At 36.0% G+C, this 23,219-nt stretch overlaps 1 protein-coding gene across 40 annotated transcripts in view; it reads left to right on the forward strand.

The window, feature by feature from the left end:
* Nucleotides 1–23,219, forward strand: part of prdm16 (PR domain containing 16) — a 476,324-nt gene that overhangs the window by 127,223 nt on the left and 325,882 nt on the right. For all 40 annotated transcript variants that reach the window (XM_021478491.3, XM_021478494.3, XM_021478492.3 and 37 more), the window contains one exon: nucleotides 20,098–20,447. In XM_021478491.3, coding sequence (XP_021334166.1) covers nucleotides 20,098–20,447 — 350 coding nt within the window. The remainder of the gene's footprint in view (nucleotides 1–20,097; nucleotides 20,448–23,219) is intronic.

Genomic DNA, 23,219 nt, shown 5'->3' on the forward strand with positions numbered 1-23,219 from the left:
AATTATCAATGTTGTGACAACACTGCAGTAGCGCAGTATACGGTAATCAATATGATCTTGCACTTGGTTAGTATTGACACTGTCTTTGCTCCCTTGAGGAATCGAAATTAGTATCGAATGTCAATATTTTTCAAGGTATTGTATCACAGCTAGAAATTCCAGTGTTGTGATAGTACTACAGTATTGCAGTACAGTAATTGATATGATCTTGCATTTAATTAGTATTGATACCGTCTTTGCTCTATTGAAGTATCGAAAATAGTATCGAATATCAATATTTTCAAGGTATCGTATCGAAGTTAGACATTCTAGGGTTGTGACAACACTACAGTATTGTAGTAAATCAATATGATATTGCTTTTGGTTAGTATTAATATCATCTTTGCTTTCTTGAAGTATCAAAAAGAATATTGAATATCAATATTTTTCAAGGTATCGTATCAGAGTTATATATACCATAATTATGACAACACTACAGTATTGTAGTACAGTAGCGAGTTCTGTTGTCCTCTAGATTTTGTCAAAAGTAGGTTATTCAGTGGTTCCATGCAGAAAATGTGCGTGCTGGATACTGTGCAGTGCATACAGCAGCAGTATGTGTGGATAGTGCTGCTGGAGCGTTCTGGTTTTGTTGCGCTGCTTCAGCTTCTGTATTGAGTCGTGAGTCTGGGCTGCTCCTGGCGGCTCAATGAGGCAGAACAGCGTGATTAGACGGCCCAGTGCTGTGGCTGGCTTATTGAATGACCCCGACTAATTCACTTGACCCGCTCGCCTGAGTCCACACACATATGAAAGACCGTAGTGAAGGGCAGGCGCTCTGTTCTGTTACAGTATGTCAGCGTGTGTGTGTATGTTGTGATTTAGTCTACAGAAAACTTAAGTGTTGATGTAAAAGAAATTAAAGGCATAGTTCACCCAAAACTGAAAATTCTTTCACCATTTACTACTTTCTTCATTCTGTCGAACACAAAATAAGATATTTTGAACAAAGCATTGTCCCCCTTTTTTTTTGCATAAGTTTAATTGGCATCTTCAGATGGAAACACAACTAATGAAGACAAAAAACAAAAACAAATAAGTACATTAGGACCAGTATGTGCATTTGTACTCTTTGTGCCTAGTCTGCTGTTTGCCAGTTTCTTCTACTGTATCTTTGTACATAACAACCCCCTCATACACTACCCCACTTCACTCTCTCTCTCTGAATTCTCTCTCCTTTGCTCACGTCCCCGTGCGCCGGCAGGTCAGTGGCATGCTAACACTTTTGTCAGTGTGATTAATAGCATGCTGGATTGTCGTTAATTCACTGGCTAATGACTAAGACCGGGGCCAGTCCAGGAGTAATCGGGTGATGTATAGGTGGGGAGTGCTCTCCGAGCCAGAGGTGAAAATCATTTCCCCCAACTCAGATACCGTCGCAAGCCCAACCAATGGCTTTTCCTGTTAATAAAAATTAATGCATTTCTCTCTTTCTCTCTTCTCTGTAATTCCCGCCGGGTAACTAAATGAGGCTGTATAATATACACACCAAACTGAGACGTTGCTTCTCGGTAGGATAGAAACTGAAATGAATATAGATTGTATGTTCTTTGGGTGCCAGCTGTTTTCTTTTTTTGAAGTATCACAACACTGCTTGTGAGCTTGTGCTCAAATGCCAAAGAATGAAACAAATGTACACCTGCTAATGTAAAATTAATGTTCATAGAATATTAAAAAGAAAAAGAAACACTAAAAATGTTATTTTTATGCACATTTTTTATGCATATCACTATATATATATATATATATATATATATATATATATATATATATATATATATATATATATATATATATATGTATGTGTGTGTGTGTGTGTGTGTGTGTGTGTGTGTGTACAGTTGAAGTCAGAATTAACCTAGTTGAGCCTTTAAATGTTACTTTAAACTGTATAGAAGTGTCTTGAAAATTGTTGTAAAATATTATTTACTGTCATCATGACAAAGATAAAATAAATCAGTTATTAGAAATCAGTTCTTAAAACTATAATGTTTAGAAATGTGTTAAAAAATTTTCTCTCTGTTAACCAGAAATTGGGGAATAAAATAAACGGGGGCTAATATTTCAGGGGGTATTTCAACTGTATAATGTGCTGCACGATATTGAAAAAATCTGACATTGCGATATTTTGTACTTTTGCAGTATTGCGATATACATTTAAATTCACCAGATGACTTGAATAGCTCTATTTAGAAACAATTTATTAATTTATTATTGATTGGCATGATTCTGTAGGGGAAAAAATCATGTTATAAACAAATTACAAGAACAGCTAAATGCAATAGAGCAAATGTAAAAGTGAAATAAACAGTGCTTTTTGGTTTTCAGACTAGTTAAATCGTATTTAGGTACAAAAATTGAAAAAATAAATCTAATATAAACTTTACTGTTTAAATAGTTAAAAAAATTATTCTCTATAATAAAGTTATTGAAGGTGTCTTAATGTTTACGGCTTAAAAATTTACAAATGATCAACTTTCGCTCCATTATGGTTAAACTCTGCAGTAACTCAACAAGTCTCATGTATTTTGAACAGTTATATTATTTAATTCACTTGTAATATATAAAATCCTAAACTTTATAATCCCAATTTAACAATGCAGATCCAGCGATGTGACTATTGCGGGGGCGCACATTGCGATGTCGATGCTCTAACAATATATTGTGCAGCCCTTATATATATATATATATATATATATATATATATATATATATATATATATATATATATATATATATATATATATATATATATATATATATATATATATATATGTGTGTGTATATATACACACACACACACACACACACAGTGCTCAGCCTAATTGTACACCCTGTTTTGAAAATGAATATTTTTAACTATTTCTCAGGAAATGTATTTATGCGCATTTAAACAAAACAGATTTATTTATTTAAAAAATATTTTAGTCACCAAACATACTTAGAAATTGAATAGTACAATTAAGTACAAGCAAAATATTGCAAAAAAAAATAACAAGCTACAAAATTTCAAATATTTTTTTGCTTCTCTTGATTATTCCTCTTTTTTTAAATTTGTATTTAATATTTTTCTATAACATATACATTTTGTGTACTAGTTTTTGGACCGTTAAGCTCCAGATTCGTCTTCAGTACTGACTAATCTAATGTATATGCACATATATAATATTGTTTAGCTTCCTATTAAAATTTGGAATTTAAAAGATTAGACTTAAATATCTTTTGTTTTTGTACATCTCTTTTACTTGGCTGTATTTTAAAATAAATTTGCTAAATTTATTATGACATTTCTATAATGCATATTAAGTTAAATAATTTTTTTATCATTTATATGGTATAAAATGTAATTTAATAATGTCATAAACGAGTAACATTTTCAACATTTCCCATCAATTCATTACAATTCTTATATATATATGGTTAATACAATAATACCGTAGCATTATGTATATTTTTCTGCGTGCAGCACAGCATTTATGTTATAATGATGAGGCTGAATGTATTTGTAAAGTCATCATTCGTAATCTACATGTTTTAAACAATGTATTTAATTAAAAATCAGTCCGATCATGACTTTTCTGAAGAACTGATTTCAGAGCACACTGCTTTGCAAATAATCTAGCTTTGCTTACAGGAGCGCGTTTAGCACAATCTCCCCACTGAAACGAAATTTGCTTTGATTGCAAAAGCGGCATACATCATTGTGTTTAAAACAACTCATTGCTATCAAGGGCTTCAAATTTAATGCTTATCTTGGCTCTGGTCTTGTGTTAATGTCCATAATGCGCAGTAGCGAGAGGAGAATCAGCAGCCGTGTTTGTGGAGTAGATGGAGCATATGCTGTTCTGTCATTATCCAGACGTCTGAGACCTTCTGGCACTTATTAGCAAACCTTAGCCTTTTCCCCTGTATCCCCCGTATCCACTCTCTCTCTCTATTTGCCTCTCTCTTGCCCCCCATGGGTGATGTTTGCAACTCAATTTGGCAAATGTAAGTTAGTATTGATTATTATTAATATTTATCATGTTTGTGAAAATGTCTTTTCCCTGGTGCTATTAATCTGTCGTGTTAATAAATGTCTGCTCAAGGCCTCGCGCTGCTCCCCGGGGAGCAAGGCAGACTAGAATGGCAATCAGGAGAGGCTGACAGGAACGAAACACACACACAATCACACACACACACACACACACACACACACACACACACACACACACACACACACACACACACACAGCCAGATTCCCGCAGGCCCTAATATGATTTTGGTAACTGATTAGGCTTTGTAAAACCAGGTGTGGAGATTTAAGACTTCTAATTATGTGCATCAATTAAATGCTAAAGTGTAAGAAATTTTGAACATTGTAGCACTGCGAGTTTTATTTTACCACCCCATTGTATCTTTTAGGCAATTTAAATGGTTGTTAGGGTGTTGCTATGTAGTAATCTGAGTTTTTCAGGGCATTCCTGTTTACCTTATGTACGAATGGGTGCAGCCATTCGAATGTTATTGACAATACACTTCTGGTCTCATTCAATTCCATTCATTTTTAGTCATAAAAGAGCTTGTTATTGTGCTTAATGTTAATGTTTGTATTTTGTAAATATTTTAGTTTAATGTTTTTACCATTTTTTGCTGTTTGTTATTCCTAGACATTTCTCCTATACTCAAAGGAGTCAAAGTTTTAAACCAATTGCAGAAATGAGTGCCATTCCAAATAAGGTCAATAGTGTATTTGAAATTGAGTGTTTTTGCACGTTTGACGCGCGTTTCGCGCGAATCTCTCGAGTTCTAAAATCTGAACTTCAGCGCACATTCGCGCCGCGTTATCCAATCAGAAGCTTGCTCTTGTGGGGGCGTGATTGTGACGTAGAACCTGTTGATGGTGTCCCGGAGGAAATCCTTGAGCCGACACCGACAACAAGTCATCAAACTGGGCTTGGGTCAGTCAGAATCACCGCTGAAAGCCTCCGTGATCCAGGTTCAGTTTCTGGAGGAGTTTATGAGCTCACACAGCTGGATGCGCCTCAGAAAGCATGTAGTGGACTCAGACACGGTCCTAAATGTATCGACGCTGTTTTTCAGCCTTCATAAAGTACATAAACACTGTTATTTTCTTCATAAAATCCATTTTAGCCTTTTAGCAACGAAGCTACAGTCACCGGGCAGACAGAAGCCCTGCCCATCACGGGAATCCGCATCTGTTCTGAAGTGAATTTGACACGCGAATGAAGCGGGGTTTGACGCGTGAATTAAGCGAGTAACCTCAAATGTTTACACGGCAATTTACGCGCGAATATCACGATTTATCCGCGCGTTCCGCGTCTGGTGTGAAAACAGCATAAGACTTCTAATTATGTGCATCAATTAAATGCTAAAGTTGTAAGAAATCTTGAACATTGTAGCACTGCGAGTTTTATTATACAACCCTATGGTTTCTCTTAGGCACTTTAAATGGTTGTTAGGGTGTTGCTATGTAGTAATCTGAGTTTTTCAGGGCATTCCTGTTGACCTTATTCTTCATGTACGTATAGGTGCAGTCATTGGAACGTTATTGACATAAGACTTCTAGTCTCATTAATTTCCATTCATTTTTAGTCGTAAAAAAAAGCTGGTTATTGTGCTTGATGTTGCATGCTGGTATTTTTAAATATAATATTTTAGTTTTTATGTGTTTACCATTTTTTGCTGTTCATTATTCCTAGACATTTATCCTACACTCAAAGGATTTAAAATACTAAAACAATTGCAGAAATGAGTGCCCTTCCAAATAAGGTCAATAGTGTTCGAATGTCTTATAAAGCATTGCTTTACACACACAGTCAGATTCCTGTAGGCCCTATGATTTTGGTAACTGATTAGGCTGTATAAAACCAGGTGTGGGGATTTAAGACTACTAATTATGTGCATCAATTAAATGCTAATGGTGTAAGAAATCTCAAGCATTGTGGCACTGTGAGTTTTATTATACCACTCCATGTTTTTGTTTTAGTTCAACTTTTTGGTTTTGCAAAAGAAAGGGGCTTCTAGTTCATTTGTAACTTGAAATATCTTAAAAAGTGCCAAAGGCTTCCTTGAATGAGCATATTTGAAAGGTGATAACTTTAATGCTAAGCACTTCATTTTGGTAGGCTGCACAATATATTAGGGTTGTCGCGATACCATTACATGCTAGCTTGCAGCTCACATATTCATTTTCTCTGAGACGAAGCTGGTGAAGTGTGCTAGTGCGCCTGGCAGCTCGGCACAGATCATTGTGTATTGACTGTTCAAACAGCCGAGGTGGTTGAGGTCACTTACTTTAGCACTCTCTTCAGCCGCTGGACAGACTGCACACATTGAGTTTGCACTGGCCTGCAGAGTATATACATGCTGAAACCGTTAGCTCTGTGTGAGAATTGAATGAAGGAACATTGAAAAGTGCTTTAGTGGGATTACAGATCAGAGTAAGTCATATGAGGGTTGCCATCTTCCCCAAACATTTTGGGAGAAAACCAAAGCGCTACTTTAAGTGTTACTTGGAAATATTTCCTGCTGCTTTTACAAGGGGAAACAGAGCATGTTTCTGGAAAGCAAATGTTGCACAGCCAAAGAATTGTTCCCCCTCTTCCAGCATGTTCGTGGATCACTAAGAAAACCGTTCTAACATTTTCCCATGAGAAACGTTTGTTTCCTGATGTACAGAAAAGCAAGTTTTAATGTAAGTGGAACTTGAAAATGACAACACGAGACCTTTTTTTTTTGCACTTGCTAAAAGCTTGAGCATACTTCCTTATATGGAATATCACAATTTGAGCTTGTTTGTGCTGTATCTCCATTCAGTGTTGCATTCATTAAATTCAAGCCTTCTTGATATCTCCAAAGAGAAACACATGCAAGTCCTTATGAATACAGTTGTCATGTTTAGAACACCATGTAAGCACTTAGCCATGCAAAAACCTCCCTTTGTAAAAGAGCTGCACAATATCCTGCTGAATTTAAAAAAAAATGTTTTGTTGCTTTTTTTTTTTGTGGTTTCCTACATTTTTTGGGTTAAAAAAATTCTACAATTTAGAGTTTTTATGTTTTGTTTTTATTTTACAGCATGTCTACTGTTGTGGACCATTTTAGTTCCAAATGAGAGCCAAACTTAGATATTAATCCAACAATAATGTACAAAAATAAAACGAAAGCCATTTTCTCCTTTTGTATTAAAATTCCTTGAACAGTTTAGTCTGAAAGAGTCTCTAAAAGGGAACAGTTTAGTCTGAAAAACAAAAAAACAAACAAACAAAAAAAGAAATGATGTTAATCCAAAACAAACTCAACAGAAAAACAATTTAAAACTGATTGTCATTCTTCAATTGTCTTTAATTCTCTAATTGTCAGACTCTAAGTCAGAGTCTCCCTCTTATATCTTATAAAGAATCCTCTCTGCTTCAGTTCTGCCTCCAACAACCTGCAGCCATTAATTACATTAAGATGGTCTTTAAATGGTTTAAAAAAGGATGATACTTTGTAACATTGAAAGCTAAATGTATTGTTCCTGACACTTTAATAAACAAATATATATGTAATATTAATAATAATAGTCAAAAAACATTTAAAAAGCACAAATTAACATGCCTCTCTCCTTCCGATAAAATGTGCTTGTTTGTGTGTCGGCTATGTTGGATGCAGTGTAAGAAGTGGTTCCTAGCATGCCAGCCAATCAAATGACATATCACTAGAAAGCCCAGGAGGTCCTCTAAACTGTACAACAGTACGACTTGACAGAGAAGCTCAAGATATATCTCAGATATATGTCGTTTCAGCATCGATATCGCAGTGTGATCGTTCGCAATATTCATATCGGAGAATATGTAATGTTAAGTTTGTATTAGGGATGCATCAATCCCAATACTTGAATCAGACGTCGGTTCGATGCCGCATATTTTTGTTGGATCGGGTATCGGCCAGCTGGTACCGGTACAAAACCGATCTTGCATGTGCGCTATAATCTGTGTAATTTCTAAGCCAACAAAAAGCCTTGAAGGTAGCCTATTATAAGGGCCTAGAAAGTTGTCATGTAGGCCTACTATATCCCAAATGTTTTGAAGCCGTTCTATAGTTTAATGTGAAGCCAAGATTAATATTCAAGTGGTTAAATTCATGTTCAGTTTAGTGATTTTCGCTCCAGAACTGCAGGAACTTTTATTCACAATTGATTCACAATTCAAACGGCATGTCGCGTTCATGACAACACGAAAAACTCTCCAAGACTTAATAAAATGAATAAATGAATAAATAAATGGATGGACGGACGGATGGATGGAGAAGCACTTCCACTGCAGAATCATCCCAATCTATCTAACATTATAAATTAAAAAAGTCTTCTGGTCAAAGTGTATTCAAATCTCTATATATATCGCAAAATTAAAAAAAAATCGCAATGTTAGATTTTTCCAATATCATGCAACCCTACTTTGTAATATGAAAGCACTTTGAATGGTTGCTAGGGTGTTGGGTACGTAGCTATTTAGTAATTGGTGAGATTGTCTGGGCATTCCTGTTGACCTTATTCTTCATGTACGAATGGCTGTAGCCATTGAAACATTATTGACATTCATTTTTAGTCCATAAAAAAAAGGTTGTTGTGCTTGATGTTGCAAGCTGATATTTTGTAAATATATTATTTTAGTTTTTATGTTTTTACCATTTCCTACCATTCGTTATTCCTAGACATTTCTCCCAAAGTCAAATGAAAAGTTCTACAACAATTGCAGAATCAAGCTCACTTCCAAATAAGGTCAATAGTGTTGTGTGAATATGTAAAGCATTGTTGGTTGCTTGGATGCACCAATCCGATCTCATGAAGAAACGTAACTACCTTGCGTATTGTCTGAAAAGTGACTTATTCGTACAAATTTATACGATTTCATTTGTATTTTTAAAAAGAAGGCATGCCTTAGACCCCACCCCTAAACTACCCCTCATTATAGGATGAGCAAATCGTTCAAAAATATAATTCAGACATCAATGAATATGGAATACAAATATCAAAGCCATATCTAAGAGTTTATTGTAAAAATATGTCGACTATGGTTTGTCGAAATGCCAATAAAATGTAAAGTTAAAGTAGATTGTTTTGTCCTTTTCACAAATATTTCACAAATGATGTTTAACAGAGCAAGAATTTTTCCGCAATGTTTTTCTATAATATTTTTTTTTCTTCTGAAGAAAGTCTTATTTGTTTTATTTTGACTGAAATAAAAGCAGCTTTTAAATTTTTTAAACCATTTTAAGGTCAATATTATTAGCAATATATATATATATATATATATATATATATATATATATATATATATATATATATATATATATATTTATTTATTTATTTATTTATTTTAATTGTCTACAGAACAAATCAATCTACAATGACTTGCCTAATTACTTTAACTTTCCTAATTAACCTAGTTAAGCCTTTAAATGTCACTTTAAGCTGAAAACTAGTATCTAGAAAAATATCTAGTCAAATGTTATGAATAGTCATCATGGCAAAGATAAAATAAATCAGTTTTTAAAAAATGAATTATTAAAACTATTATATTTAGAAATGTGTTGAAAAAAAATCTTTCTGTTAAAGAGAAATTGAGGAAAAATACAGGATTCTGACTTGAATTGAATGTAAGCCATAGGCCTGAGATGGCTGGACTAGCACAGATCGGTTCTTCAGGAAGAGGAGCACAGAGCACAGCAGTGTCTCTTTTTGACTCGATAGCAGCTTGCAATAATAAAGGCCCCTGTTCTCCTGCTTATGTGACGCTTTTACAATTTATCAAATAAATCTGATGCCTTCATGTCTGCGTCTCGGCTGCACAGTAGTTTCCAGTGGAATAACAAAGCTGAACAAGCGTTTCATTGTGGCCGCGGCTCAGAGGAGAGAAGGACCCCCAAGGTGCGAATTAATGATGACGGCCCGATGTAATCAGGATAAACAGTTCAGTATGAGAGCCAGAGCAAACAGAAGTATAGAAGAAGGCACTTACACTTCCGGGAGACAGTTTTTAAACGCCAGTATCCTACAGAGACCCTTATCAAAAACACAAAAAAAAAAAAAAACATCATGGTTTCTGTTAAAAATGCCTTTTATTCTGTCCGCATGTCTAGTAGTTTGTTACACTTATTTTTTACATGTGCATGAAGTCTGGTTGACATTACAGCAAATTCTGACCATCTGACTGACATGTAAACCAACCATTCTTTGTACACTGAAAAAAATGCTGGCTTCCACACAATTGATTTGTGTTGGGACAGCATAAAGAAATTAAGTTAACTTGTACGTCTTTAAAAATGTAAGTGGATTGAACATAAAACAATTAAGTTGTCCCAAAAAACTCAAGATCTGTGTTGTTTCAGCTCATTCTAAATAATTAGTTTCAGCAAACTGTAAACGTCATTTTTTGACTGTATATTTTTTAATGTGTCTAGCCAAATAGTCAATAACACTTTTTACAGCTCCGAGCTTATCCTTGTGTTATCATTGTTCGAAAATAACCCAGCAGGCACACAATGTCGTAAGACGTTATTATTAGTTTAGATTTAGGTTGTGATGTCAAGTGACCAAAATTCAAGGACAACGTTATTTTGATGTCCAATAACTATATGAAATGACGTTGATATTTGGTTATTTTAGGTTGTGCTGGAAAAAGACCAAAATCCAACGTTGAGCCAAAATCTTAAACCAACGTCATATTGACGTCAAATACTGACATATATTCATCAGGTATGGCAACTAAAATCCAATGTCTGATAGACGTCATAGTGGTAACATTCACACAACATCAAGCTGTAACATCATTAGACGTTGATATTTGATTCATTTTAGGTTGGACGATTTAGGTTGGTACAACGTCAATTTGACGTCATGTTGATGTCCTGTGCCTGCTGGGAAGGTTTAACCATCAGTGGCGGAATACCTCAGACTTGTTATTTAGAAGTTGGCTTAGCCACATTTTGTTTTTACCCACACACGCACACACACACACACACACACACACACACACACACACACACACACACACACACACACACACACACACACACACAAAAAGATTAAATAGATTTACCTTTTTTTAAGCTAACTGATTGAAAACTATGTATATGGGCATTTAGTAATGTTCAACTTAATTTGTTTGTTTGAATTCAGCCAATATAAATTGTTTGCAACAACGTACCTTAAAATAACTTTGTAAATACAATAAATAGTTTTTTTCAGTGCCTGAAAGCTGGTCTGGAGTTTAATTAGCATTGCTTCACCAAATGTCTACAGTTTGAAATTATTCAAAGTTGACTTCCGTGAATTGATGCTTAGCAACAATAGCGAATTGTGTGTGTTCAGTGACACTAACATCACTAGTCAATAAAACTGACATCACAAATATGCAAAACATTACATCAATAGGAATGGACTATGTAAAAACACCAACCAAGTATTAGTCTTAAAGCAGTTTGAAATGGAAAGCAAGATAACCGAGCTGTCCATTTACCTGGGATTTCAGAAAGACCCAGGGTTAAATGGGTTAGTTTAGCAAAAAAACGAAAATTATATTATTAATTACTCATCCTCATGTTAATCTAAACATCTTTTGTGCATATATAAAACCAAAATAAGAATTGTATTCATCAGTTTCTTCTTGTTAGTGTCAGTATAGGGGGAGCATAGGGCATGTGCACCATATACTGACACTGAGCAGAAGAAACTTGAATAAAACGGTTATTTTTGTTTTACGTCTTCTCGTAGCTTCTAATAATCTGATTCGACCACTAAAGACACATGGAGTGTTTTGAGGATGTTTTTTACAACCTAAACAAGTCAGATTCATTGTCTATGGGGGATTAGAAAGCTCTAATATGCCTTAATTTGTGTTTTGGAGATGAACAAAGCTCTCTGTGACCTGGGACAACATGAGGGTGAGTAATTATTGACAGAACATTCATTTTGGGTGAAATTACCCATGTAAAAAGCACTATTTTGTACCAAATGCCATCTTGGAGGGAGTTTTCACATCTGGCTTTATTTTCAAATTTTTTCCCTTATTTCGGCATACTGTATATGAACACAGCAATAACATTTAGATCTGCAACCGGTCAGAAGATGGCAAGAAAAAGCATTCTGGAGAGGTTCAGTTGTGGTGAGAAAGCAATCCAACCCAACAGACCAACAAACCGATCTATAATTCATAATTTTAAACGTGTTACTTAAAAACCAGCAGTGTCTGATTCTGTGGCCGAGCATATTAGTTTTCAGGGGTAAAAATCTGTCATGGTTAAAATCCAATCCTAAACTGTCATGCAACTGGCTCAGTGGTTATCACTGTCGCCTTGCAGCAAGAAGGTCGCTGGTTCGATGCCCGGCTGGGCCAGTTGGAATTTCTGTGTGGAGTTTGCATGTTCTCCCTGTGTTGGTGTGGGGAGCAAATACATGCATACTGTAGGTGAATTCTATAAACTACATTGACCGTAGCGTATGTGTGTGAATGTGAGAGTGTATGGGTGTTTCCCCGTACTGGGATGCAGCTGGAAGAGCATCTGCTGTGTAAAGCATACAGTATGCTGTAATAGTTGGTGGTTCATTCCGCTGTGGTGACCTCTGAAATGAATGAATGAATGAATGAAAGAATGAATGGTCTGACCAATGAGACATGAGGTATGTTAATGGAATTAGCATAATAAAGGGATGACAGAATTAAGTGTACCCTGATTTTTGGAGTATGTGAAGAGCTCAGAGCAGGGTTGTAGAACATCACGTGCTGACTCCTAAAATTTTGCTAATTATAATTATGACATGGTTTATATCAGTGCTTCCAAACCATGTTCCTGGAGGCACACCAACAGTGCATATTTTGGATGTCTCCCTTATCTGACCCATTCACTTCAGGTTTTGGAGTCTCTCCTAATGAGTTGATTCAGGTGTGTTTGATTAGGAAGAGGTTGAAAATGTTCACTGTTGCTGTGCCTTCAGGAACAGGGTTGGGAAACACTAGTTTATATAAATACATTTTGGTGTTATTTAATGTTTCTATCTGAAAGTGAAAATAACCATAACAAATGTTAACAATGTAATAAGGGCTGGGTGATAAAATCGGTATCGGTATTTATTGACAGCTATTGTCAATTACGAAAAAAAAAAAAGTTTGATATGAAGTTTCAAAATAAAGGCTATAGTTTTATTAAAATGTGGCTGTGTGATGTAGTGAACCTGGAGTGGGCCCACTATGAGGTATGAGAAGCCTGACACCACAAATATATATATATATATATATATATATATATATATATATATATATATATATATATATATATATATATATATATATATGGTGTTCAAAAATAAAGTGTATGTACAAAAATATATATGCAAAAATACCAACCATCAAATTAACAAATAAAATCTTAAGACGAATATAAAAAACACAAAACAATCAAAGAAAAATCAAAACGCAACACCTTGGAAGCAATGCCACTAAGCTTAGGGTGTAAGTTTGTCATTTCCAATGGAGGCGCATACGTTTCCAGGAACCCCTAGTTGAAACATCAACTTTTTCCGAATGCCGCTACCGCAAATCATGCTAGTAGAACTAACCAATCTGCTTCACAATATGTATGGAATATAAACATTTGAGTAATAATGGTAGACTAATTACCTGAGACAAACACAGCGCATACAAACACTGCAGCGCTTTTTATTTTTTTCTATAAACTTGCATCAGAGCTGCAGCAATGCTCCGTTTGTCATCCTCTGTAAAAATGGTTAATGGTCGCCTTCAGTAATTATGAGAGACGCCATAGAAACTGGCGAAGGAAACCACACGCCCGCGCTTTTTACTTGAGATCAGAGTAACAACACTTGAAAATGAGTGCCGTATAGCAGCAGTGAGGAGATTGTAAAAAAAAAAAAAAAAGGATGTAAGGATGTCGCCAGAGTGGCTTTTTGGTTTCTTTTCTTGTGCATCCCAGCCACTAGAACCCCATCTGAAAGATTTTTTAGCATAGTGGGTAATGTAGTCATTCAACTTCACAATCTGTAATGTTGCAGTGTATTTGAATATTGATGGTTGGTTCCTTTACTTAAAAGCTCAGATTTGATTATCATATTTTTTTTTTGTTGTTGACAGAGTTTGAGGTTTATTGTATTACTATTATTCACACCTTACAGATGTTGATCTACCTTTACCATTGCACACACTTTGTAACAATTTATTGATCAAGTTTAAGAGTCTCTTTAACATTTATGTTTATTTTATTATAAAGAGATCAGATATTTTTTGTTCAAATATTTTAGTTTTTGACTATTAAAACTATGTGCCTTAGTAATGTTGGTAAATAAAAAATAATAAAGGGGTTAAATAAATAAAAAAATCCTGATATTCCTAAATGGATTGCTAAATAACATTCAATAATTATTGATACCGAATAATATGAAAAATGATATTGGAATATTTTTAGTTTTTGTTACAATAAGCGTAATTCAATAAAAATGTGTCCCAAACTCAGATTCGTTTTCACTTTCATGTCTAAAATTCATTCTAATAGTTGTGATGTTTTGTTCATCACAATTAAATGTCATTTAAATCACTCTTCCAGTGGAGCTATCAGCTCATACACCACAGGCTTTTTAACAGGAGTATTTAATAGATTTTCCAACCCTTTCTATGGTTGTTGAAAATTTACACGGGTCATATGACAAAAATGAGAAGGGGGAAGAAAAACTTTAATGGTTTGAAAACACTTTTGATTCTCGCAAACAGCACCAGATAGGCAGCGGTTATAAAAGTTTAACTGATCTGTGAAAAGGGGAAGCTACTACTGGACCACATGTTCTTAAGTTAATTGCCTGGCTGCTTTGAGACTCCAATGAAAGTCCGATCATTAAAGAAATCGGTAAAACATTTCTTTGCCCTCAAGATCGCAAGATGACGCAGGATCTGTTGTAAAAGCCTTCGTTTTTTTACTGTGGAGTTTTTTTATGCGATACATTCGCTGATTGTTCTGAATTGTTGGTTTTAGAAAAACGGTTTGTCACAAGCGTTTACATCTCCAGTCCCAAACCACTTTTTGTATACCATATATTGCCATGGGGGCGGCATGGTGGCTCAGTGGTTAGCACTGTCACCTCACAGCAAGAAGGTCGTTGGTTCGAGCCAGTTGGCATTTCTGTGTGGAGTTTGCATGTTCTTCATATGTTTCCCCCACAGTCCAAAAAAATGCGCTATGGACTGGATTCTGGAAGGGCATTCACTGTGTAAAAAACTGTTTTGTGGAATAGTTAGCGGTTCATTCCGCTGTGGTGACCTCTGAAATAGAGACTAATTCGAAAGGAAAATGAATGAATGTTGCCATGGGAACTAAAAACAGCTTAACATTAAAAAGGTAGCCTATAATTTACCCAATTATGACATTTCTGTCATTAATTATTGACCCCTTATGATGTTTCAAACCAAAAAAAAAAAACTTACTGTAAAAAACACTTTGTTCCAAACAATTTCTGTATTTTGTCCCAATACGTTAATTAGGTTCACTTAATTTTTATGTTTTTTTTTTTTTTACAAATTTAAGTGGATTGAACATAAAACAATTAAGTTTCCCCCCCAAAGATCAAATTTTAAAGCATTATAAAAAAGTAGTTTAAACAAGCAGCAAACATTTTTTGAGTAAATGCCTTTGTTCATGTTTAAGGAACAAATCTCTTTGCAGAAGCTCTGGTAACTTTCATGTGTTAAGCAACATTATCACAACTTCTATGTTGATGTGCTTTATATTTATTGATCAATGTTTACATCAGGAAAAACCTTAATCGATCTAAATCTTTTAATGTTTTAAAGGACACGTTAAAACAGCTCGATCTGGATTACTTTTACCATATCCTTATGGTTTCTTAAAAGTTGTGTAAATGGTAGCATGTAACGTTGTTAAAAGAATGCTTTTGTTACATTCTTGTAATGTCGATAGAAAGAACATTTCAGTCAGAGGCTGATATATATATATATATATATATATATATATATATATATATATATATATATATATATATATATATATATATAACAGTGCATCCAGAAAGTAAAGCGCTTCACTTTTTCCACATTTTTTTAAGTTACAGCCTTATTTCAAAATGGATTAAATTAATTTATTTCCTCAAAGTTCTATTCACAATACCCCATAATGACAATGTGAAAAACGAGTTTTTGAAATTGTTGCAAATTTATTAAAAATAAAAAACCTGAAAAATCACATGTACATCAGTATTCACAACCTGTGCAGTGAAGCTTTAAATGGAGCTCAGGTATATTCTGTTTCCACTGATCATTCATGAGATGTTTCAGCAGCTTAATTGGAGTTCACCTGTGGTAAATTCAGTTATTGGAAATGATTTAAAAAGGCATACACCTGTCTATAAAAGGTCCCAGGGTTGACAGTGCAAAAGCAAAACAAAACATGAAGACAAAGGAATTGTCTGTAGACCTCCAAGACAGGATTGTCTCGAGGCACAAGGCTGGGGAAGGTTACGGAAAACTTTCTGCTGCTCTGAAAGTTCCAATGAGCACAGTGACCTCCATCATCCATTTGTGGAAGATGTTTGGAACCACCAGGACTCTTCCTAGAGCTGGCCGGCTATCTAAGCTGAGTGAGAAGGGCCTTAGTCAGGGAGGTGATCAATAAACCGATGGTCATTCTGTCTGAGCTCCAGCGTTCTTCTGTGGAGCGAGGAAAATCTTACAGAAGGACAACCATCTGTGCAGCAATCCACCAATCAGGCCTGTATGGTAGAGTGGCCAGATGGAAGGCACTCCCCACCTAGTATTTGCCCCAAGCCATCTGAAGGACTCTCAGACCATAAGAAACAAAATTCTGTGGTCTGATGAGACTAAAATTGAACTCTTTGGAGTGAATGCCAGCAATGTACAGAATGAAAACCTGCTTCAGAGTGCTCTTACCCTTAGACTGGGGCGACGGTTCATCTTCTAGCAGAACAATGATCCAAAGCACACTGCCAAAATATCAATGGAGTGGCTTCACAACAACTCGGTGAATGTCCTTTAGTGGCCCAGCCAGAGCCACGATCTGAATCCTATTGAACATCTCTTGAGAGATCTGAAAATGGCTGTACACCATCACTTCCCATCCAACCTGATAGAGCTTGAGAGGTACTGCAAAGAGGAATGGGCAAAAATTCCCAAATACAGGTGTGCAAAGCTTGTGGCATCATATTCAAAAAGACTTTAGTCTGTAATGGCTGCCAAAGGTGCATCAACACCAGTATTGAGCAAAGGCTGTAAATACTGATGTACATGTTTATTTTTAATAAATTAGCAAAGATTTCAAAAATCTTTTTTCACATTGTCATTATGGGGTATTGTGTGTAGAACTTTGAGGAAATAAATGAACTTAATCCAGGCTGAAACATAAAAAAACGTGGAAAAAGTGAAGCGCTATCAATACTTTCCGGATGCACGTAATTGTACATAACTGTTTTATGTTCAATCCACTTTAATTTGTAAAAACTAAGTTAACTTAAATCCTTCAAGTTGCCCCAACAAAAATCGTGTGTGTGGAAGCCAGCATTTTTTACAGTGAGGTTTTTTTGTTGGTGAATGTTTGACTCTCTCATATTCTTTCTTCCTACAGTACCTCCTAACCGTCTTTGTGAAAGCGCTGTTGTTTGACTTGAAGCCAATTCGGCAGTAACTACAATTTATACTTATTCATGGCTTTTTATACGTAAACAGTGCCTGAATGTGAGAGAAAACAGTTTGGAGACATAAACTTGTTCTTGGCAGTGCTGGCAGGGGGGCTGAGTCTGGTTGATTGGAAGCACTCCTGGTGTAATTGCGGCCTAGTTAGCCCTGATTGCTGGTCCTGTGTTTGGATAGCAAACTGCAGTGGTGCTGCTACAAATTAGAGCAAGCCCATCCATGCGTATACCTGCATTGTTGTTGTCATGGAGACTGATCAAAACCATTTACCACTAAACCACATGAGAGGGAATTTTAGAACACTGTTGCAGGTGAGCGATGTGTCAAGATTTGTCTTAGAGGGGAGATTGAGTTTGGCTCAGTTGGTTTGCATAAGAGCAATTCAATTGCAAATGTCAACCTTACCATAAAAAAATAGAGTTTTATATTTCCTAAATAGTGAAATTGTTTCTAAATTGTTAGTGTAAGCAAGTATTGTACAGTACTTTAAACATATTCCAAAATGTCTCTGTCAGTGTGTTTAAACTATGTCTGTGCGATTTGAGAAAAACATCTAATTGTGATTTTTATTTATTATTATTTTTTTAATTATTTTTTTAATCGTGATTTAATTTTGTAGCTTCAACTTAATATTTTGTATCATAGCTTCTTACTGCTAAAATGCAGTGACTGTTAGTTAAAAAAAGGAACTGAAAAGATATTAACTAACTCCAACTTTGATTAAAATTTTGATTACGATTTTTATTTAAATTTGTTTGTAAATATTCAGAAATTAAACACTAATTATTCTCTACGGCAAACAATAGTGAGTTATGGCGTTAGTTATCTCCTGGTGCCTTTGTGATGTTTTTTCATATGGTGTAACAGCTGCATACAACTCTAAAATTGTACTTAGCTGTTGCTAGCTATAATATTGAGTGTCACAGGCAAAACTTTTAATTGACTTTTTAGCAAGACACTCCTCATTTAGCCACCTGTAGTGCTTTTTAGGTGCTTTTTTGTGTTTTTCAAACACAGATTTAAATGCAGCAATTCGAAGGATTAATAAACATATGCAAATAACCATCATTTATAATTTATGTTGCGTGGGTGTTGAGATCCTGAACTTTTAATGATTAATTGTGCAGCTTACACTGAATCCAATTATGCAGGCTAAACAAGTAGTGATAGAAAACCCCTTTAATAACCCACTACATCCTGAATAACCTAACATGACTCCTTCTCTCATCATTACATTTTACAGAAAAGCCGAAATGCTTTCATACGTGTGATTTGAGTTATGTGAGAGGTGATTTCTCTGTGATTGTTACAAATTTAGAAAAGTAAAACTATAATTTATTAATCTGAGGGTCACGTGTGTTCCGAACTTTGAGTTGAGAATCCATACGAATCACGGATCAACCATGATCTATTATACCCCTAATAGAGAGCAACTCCTATCCTTCTGATTAGCATTATTTTTTGAGGGTTGTGCAGTTTAATTCAAAGAATTTCTGCAGAGTATGTTGTATACTGTAAATACGCAAAACTTTTTGGTTTGCATCCATAACGCATGTTTATTTTCCTCATTTAAAATAAAAATTCCTATTTTTCTTATCCCAAAACTTTGTGGTTAGTTGTTTTGTAAAATATAAACAGATGTTTTGATATAATGTTAACATATACCTTCTTTGTGAATTCCTGTTTTGAGTTTTTACTGCAAATGTCACATGCACAATGCTGGAATTGCTCATAATCTCTCCAAGACTTGTTGATCCTTGCATGGCGTTAAATGGCTTATTTGCCATTTGTGTGCTTTGCGATACATGCGAAACTACTGCAGAGAAACAGGAGCTATTTTTAGCAATCAGAGTCGTTCGTTTTTGCTGGCATGAATGATAAGTACCATAATTACGCTGTCAAGCAAAGAGTGACAATAAACATAGATGGCTGGCAGTGGAGTCAGGCCAAAGGGTCATTTGCTACCATTATTTGTAAAATGATCAGACAGGAAATGGCGGCGACTATAAAGTAGATGGGATTGTCCCTGCGCCAGATAGTTACAGAAGATCAACCTCGAATCCTTCAAGTGTCTGTTTTCTGGTTCTGCCAGCTCATTTTCACAGATCACTGAATGTCTCGATATAATGAGCAACTGTAAAATGAATGGTTTGGTTTAAATTGGTCAATTGGAAATGCGTTCTGTGGCACACAGTGGCTCAGTGGTTAGCACTGTTGCCTCACAGCAAGAAGGTTGCTGGTTCAACTCCCGGCTGGGACAGTTGGGAATTCTAGTTATGCTCTAGTTTTAGATTTATTGCTTGTTGTTCTGCAATGTAATGCAAATATCTCCTTGTTGCGTTTCAGATGACAGCGAGGCAGTAGACAGCATGTACGACACAGAACCCAATCTTGTTACCGGTGAGAGCGCGGAAGAGGAGACAGAAGACAGCATCATGTCCCCAGTTGCGGTGGGTCCCGCATCCCCTCAGCCCTGCAACGAGGACTTCACTCCTAAAGAGGGCTCACCCTATGAGGTGCCCGTCTACATTCCCGATGATATTCCCATCCCTGCTGACCTGGAGCTCCGCGAGTCGTCCGTTCCAGGTGCTGGCCTCGGAATCTGGGCTAAAGTCAAAATTCGGATGGGAGAGCGCTTCGGACCATACAACGGACTGCAGAGTGCGACGGTAAAAGAGACCACTTATGGATGGGAGGTAAGTGAAGATGATGTGTTTTGGTTTTTACCTGTTGCTGAACTTGATTTGAGTTTGTCCCAAATGGTTCAGTCTTGTGGTCTTCTTTAGTGCGCAAACTGGTTTGGACTTCAAAGTATACTAGGGGACAAAAACAGCAATGTACATTCAAGCAACATGCACACCAGAAGAATGTTTTCACAGTTCCTGTTAGAGCTGCAAGATATTGGAAACAATTGACATTGCAATATTTTGGTTTTGAGCGATATGTACTGTGATATGAAATATATATCACCAGATGGATTGAAAAAATCTTATTGTGAAGAATTTACTATTTCAGAATGTCTGGGGCATAATGTGGCGTGCATCTGCATAAATTATTAAAATTAACTTTAAGTGAAGTTTTAGAAACTAATTTTCAGAGCATCACATGCTATGTTTCGATTCACCGGTCAACCTACGTTCCTTTGGGTCATGAATGAAAGTACAAGATCTCGGATACAAGCGGCCGAAATGAGTTTCCTTCGCAGGGTGGCAGGACACACCCTTATACATAGGGTGAGGAGCTCGGAGTAGAGCCGCTGCTCCTTCACATTGAGAGAAGTCAGCTGAGGTGGTTTGGGCATCTGTTTTGGAAGCCTTCTGGACGCCTACCTAGGAAGGTGTTCCAGGCATATCCCACCGTGCGAAGCCTTAGGGAAGACCCAGGACATGCTGGAGGGACTATGATCTCTCGGCTGTCCTAGGAACGCCTCAGGATCACCCTATAGGAGCTGGAGGAAGTGTCTGGGGAGGGGGAAGTCTGGGGTTCTCTCCTAAGACCTCGCGAGCCGGGAGTCAAAAATCGGTTGAAAATGAATAAATGATTGAATGAATGAACATGCTATGATTAATCGCGGCTGATCTCGCATCAACAATCACCGATAAACCAATCAGATGAAGTCCTGGGCTCAAGTATCTCTAAACTTAGGGTTCTCTCCCAGCACAGCATGCCAAACCTGCAACTAATATCAAGGAATTGCTAAGTGTGAACTCTTAAAACTAAATTTTTAGGGTTGAAAAACCATACAAATGAGAGTTACAAAAAAGTGTTTTATATTTGTCTGGTAAGTCCTAATGGCAGTTGGACACAAATGTTTAAAAATCTGATGTAAAATGACAGTCTTCACTATAAAAATCTTCTTTTGTCTTGTGCCCGAATATTTTTAATTCACTTGATATGTCTACGAGAAAAAAAAAAAAAAAAATTAATAATCTTTAAATCCATAATAGTTAAACCTTGCTATTAATCTACAAGCTCATATTGCGATATCAATGCTTAAATTGTGGATTGTGCAGCGCTAGTTCCTATAACCATTTGCAGAGGAACCCCTTTTTGTTAGCATGTTATAACCACAGGAACTAGGAACAAATTTATTCATTAAACCGCCTTTTGCTGGACTAAATTAGCTTCAACCCAACACAATATGAATCTAGCAATTGTGTACTGTAAGTGATCCCAGCACAGTATTTGTAAAGTTCCAACAAAACAAGATCACATTGTCTGCTTTTGACATTGTTGAATGGCGAGCTGAAAGACATTGACGGCCAGCTTGAATGTTGTAGTTCTTTGAGGAATATCTTTATGGCTAGTTCCTAGAACTGACCTGCTGTTTATACTGCAGTTTCGACTGCCATTCACACTACTCCGTCTATCATTGTCCTGCTAAGAAATGAAGCGTTTTGAAAATGCAGAACACTAGAAAATGCCAGTGATGCATGAGGCTTGGCTTTCTGATGCGTCTTCTAGATTGTTACATTTCGATTCCTATTTCGTCAAGACACTTTCATAGGACAAATTTCGATACGCCACCTATGACAACAAGATACGCGCATACCTAGTGAGCTTGAATAGTCACATATCTTGCATTTTAGGTCATACTGTATATGGATCGAGATTTTTTTCTAAAACATTCCTAAACTTAAATCTTTTTACTAAACTTAATTTTAAAATAAAATTAGCTTTCTTTGCAAAAGCCCAAATTACTTTGTGAAAGTATGGACTTATAGGCCGTCTCCGATGGTCAAGGGCACCATCTGAGACAGAACCTTAGTTTAGACTGAACAGGAAAGTAATTCAAGGCCCAATTTGACTGGTGCGCATGGTAACTCAAGCTTGCGGTGACTAGCTCGCAGCCTGTGGGAAAGACATGAGCACATTATGGGGTAAAGATGTTCATTCCATGTCTTTAGGTTTTTTTTTTTTTCATCTCCGCCTCTTTCTTTTCCATCCATCCCTGAATTCCATTTAATGGTAATTTTCAAAAGCCCTGATTACTGAAGATATCAGCTTTTCTCCTCTGCCTACATCTATTAGAATACACTCATTTGGTCACGCCACATGATATGGGTTACGGGAGACGCGTGGCATTTGCGTGGAGCCATATTGAACTATTAATTTTCATTTCAACATGACATCGGAGGATATTGAAGTTGCTTCGGTAAGCTCATTAGGGCCCACGCTGATTCCCCCCACATGACTGATCAGACGTGAGACGTTCTCTTTTTCTCTTCTCTTTCTGTCTCCATGTCTGCTTTACTGATATACACAGCACCATTACTTTCTTATTGAATTATATACTATATGAGCAGGGCCAGATTTGGCGGGAAAGCAGACATTTTGTCCTGGGCCATATGTTGGAGGGGGTAACTGAAATCCTCTATATTTACTTTAAAGACAGCACATTTTTTTAATAATGTTTTGTATAATATATATATATATATATATATTATTTATTTATAAATATTATTCAT

Source organism: Danio rerio, chromosome 8 (genome assembly GCF_049306965.1).
Source record: "Danio rerio strain Tuebingen ecotype United States chromosome 8, GRCz12tu, whole genome shotgun sequence".
NCBI lineage: Eukaryota > Metazoa > Chordata > Actinopteri > Cypriniformes > Danionidae > Danio > Danio rerio.